This window comes from Poeciliopsis prolifica, unplaced genomic scaffold, assembly GCF_027474105.1.
Source record: "Poeciliopsis prolifica strain line A6 unplaced genomic scaffold, Auburn_PproV2 SCAFFOLD020, whole genome shotgun sequence".
Lineage (NCBI taxonomy): Eukaryota > Metazoa > Chordata > Actinopteri > Cyprinodontiformes > Poeciliidae > Poeciliopsis > Poeciliopsis prolifica.
Window position 1 is genome coordinate 1,710,872 of NW_026562395.1, and position 2,530 is coordinate 1,713,401.

The following is a 2,530-nucleotide window of genomic DNA, read 5'->3' on the forward strand; positions in this document are numbered from 1 at the left end:
CATGCTGGAAAACTAATTAAATCTGAAATTGCTCCATGGTTATTTGAAATGCCAATAGTATATTTAGAAACAAATAAAATAAAAGTCCCGTGGAGGTTTTTTTTTATCAGATTATTCAGCAGTATTTAAAAATAATGTCTGAACTCTTTTTAAGATGAGGAAACACCTTACCTGGTTTATGTAGTTGGTGTGTAGAAACAATGAAACATGTTTTTATTAGTTGTAAAAGAAAGATATGTAAATCCAAGAAGATTATTAAAGACGGAACTGGGTTTTAATAGGGAATTGAGATTTGAGAATGTGGTTGATCAAAAAAAGATTTTTAGTGAAAAAAAATACTGGGATCATTATGAGAATTTGATGTATAGATATAGATAGACCCAACAGATGGCAGTAGTGCAACAATAATGGATGCAAGCTCCCGTTAAAATTTAAAGAAGAAGAAGATTGATTATTTATTTTTTTTTACCACCAGCATCACCGCATCAATCTCTGACATAGCTATTTAATATATAAAATTGCGGAGTTTCTTTTCCCCCTTTATGTTTTGATGGGAGCCACTGTTATTCTTCAATTGGCGTTTTCCCCGTCGTTAAGTTTTACAACCTTTTGTTAGCATAGCCTGCTGCTAACCTTGGCTCCAAGGTTAGCCAGACGTTAGCTTGCTGCTAACTTTAGCTCCGATAAATCACTCAATGCTCGCCTTTCTTCGTCTGTCACTCTGTATTACTTTCACCCGCAATGGAGGACGAAGCCTTCTCTAATATAAGCGGCAAGGCGATATCCCTGGATTGTCAGACCCACTCCAGCTTTTGCAGGGAGTTCACTGTTAGCTCCCCTAAGATGTCCATCGGCAAAGTGATGGCGTACACTTGCTCTGTGTGGCTCTTTGCTTATGCTGTGTTCTTCTTCACAGAGGTAAGACGGTGTGTTTCAATGATCACTTAATGTTGACCAGATCTCACAATCGCAAGGCTTTTTATTTTTAGTCTAAATCTAATGAGAGATCTTTACTTAGTTACTCTGAATACAGTTTAAAATGTCATAAATATTACCACATACACAAGGTTTTTCCCCAGAAAACTTGCTAAGTCTGCAGTAATTCATCCAGCAGCTGTGTTTTTGAGCTTAAAAATGTTTAATGTTGACAGAAAATTTGAAAATATCACTTGACTATTATGTGTTATTGGAAGAAAGGAAGATTAATATCCGAACACCATCTATAAACTCTTTAAAAATGCAAACGTTTAAAAAAGATCCTGCGTCAATAAGCGATGCTAAGCCTGATGGGGACTCAAGTAAAGCCTGGTGGCCTGCCAGGCTTATAATGCAAAGGGGGAAACACTGCGTATACATATAACTAAGTCCTTGTAATAAGCTGTGCTGCTGTTACTTTACCGCCTTCATGGACCTCGCTGTCTCTCTCTCCTGCAGAACACAGCAGTTCTCTCCAGTGCTATTCTCATCACCCTCGCCGGCATGATGCTTCACATCCACTTTGTGAAGGTGGACCACGAGTCTCTTCTTGTCATTGGCTCCCTGGGCATCCAGGTGTCCTCCAGCTACGCGTCAGGTCGCGAGGTCACCACTTTCATCGAGATGAGCAGGATCAAAGACATTGTCATCAATGAAGCTGTTTATCTGGTGAGTGGGTTCATGCTGCAAAACAGGAAACATAGTCTTTTGTATGTCTACAGGAACTCTTTTAAATGGTTATTTGTGCTTTTTATTTTAGAATCAGATCATCTACTACCTGTGTGTGCTGTTAAAGGAGCCTTCAGAACCCAATGTAGTCTCAAGTGTTGTCCCATTGTTCCAGGTGAACTCAAAGTCTGTTCAGGCAGATATCACATTTAGCAGGACTAACAGGAATATGTCATGATGACTGTCCCGTCTGTATCTTTCAGAGCTCCAAGCCGAGGCTCAACTGCTTAGCGAAGGTTTACAAGAGCTGTCAAGAGATTCTGTCCAAGTGCCAATGACCCATAAGTTTTAATGCATCACAACATTGTTTATAGGCCTTGTTTGTTTATTTAAAATTTATTTTTAACGGATGAGAGGAGAGAATTCTTTCTTTACCCAGAATATCTTAAATATTTGTGGGATTTATTTCCTTTATGAATACATACCTGAAATGGGGCAGATTTACTTTAGTAGTTTGAATGTGTTACTTTGTTATAAAGGTAGCTTAATACTTGCATTCAAAGGAAAACTTTCCATCTCTTTCTAGATGTTAACTTATATAGTGTAATATATATAAATAGTGTACACATTTCGTGTTGGTCAATAAATTTTAAAACAAATTTCAGTTTACTTTTGTGCTTCTTTTTCTAGAGCAATAGTTTCATTTGACAGTAGGGGGCGCCAATGCTTTATAAAATTGCTAAATAGTTTTCAAAATATCTTCCAATACTTGCGTTGAATGTCAACACAACTTATTTTAATTTAGACGTAAAGGGTTTAAGATAGGCTTACAAGCCATTTAAATTTTTATTTTAAAATGCCATGTTTAAAATTAAGTATACCCTTC

At 37.1% G+C, this 2,530-nt stretch overlaps 1 protein-coding gene across 1 annotated transcript; it reads left to right on the forward strand.

Annotated features, from left to right (window-relative positions):
• The first annotated feature begins 444 nt into the window (after nucleotides 1-444).
• pigh (phosphatidylinositol glycan anchor biosynthesis, class H) lies at nucleotides 445-2,303 on the forward strand. The gene is made up of 4 exons (XM_055044433.1): nucleotides 445-918; nucleotides 1,435-1,644; nucleotides 1,736-1,819; nucleotides 1,908-2,303. Exons 1-4 carry the CDS (start codon nucleotides 742-744, stop codon nucleotides 1,980-1,982), a joined length of 546 nt encoding a protein of 181 aa, XP_054900408.1. The 5' UTR covers nucleotides 445-741; the 3' UTR covers nucleotides 1,983-2,303.
• The last annotated feature ends 227 nt before the right edge of the window (nucleotides 2,304-2,530 follow it).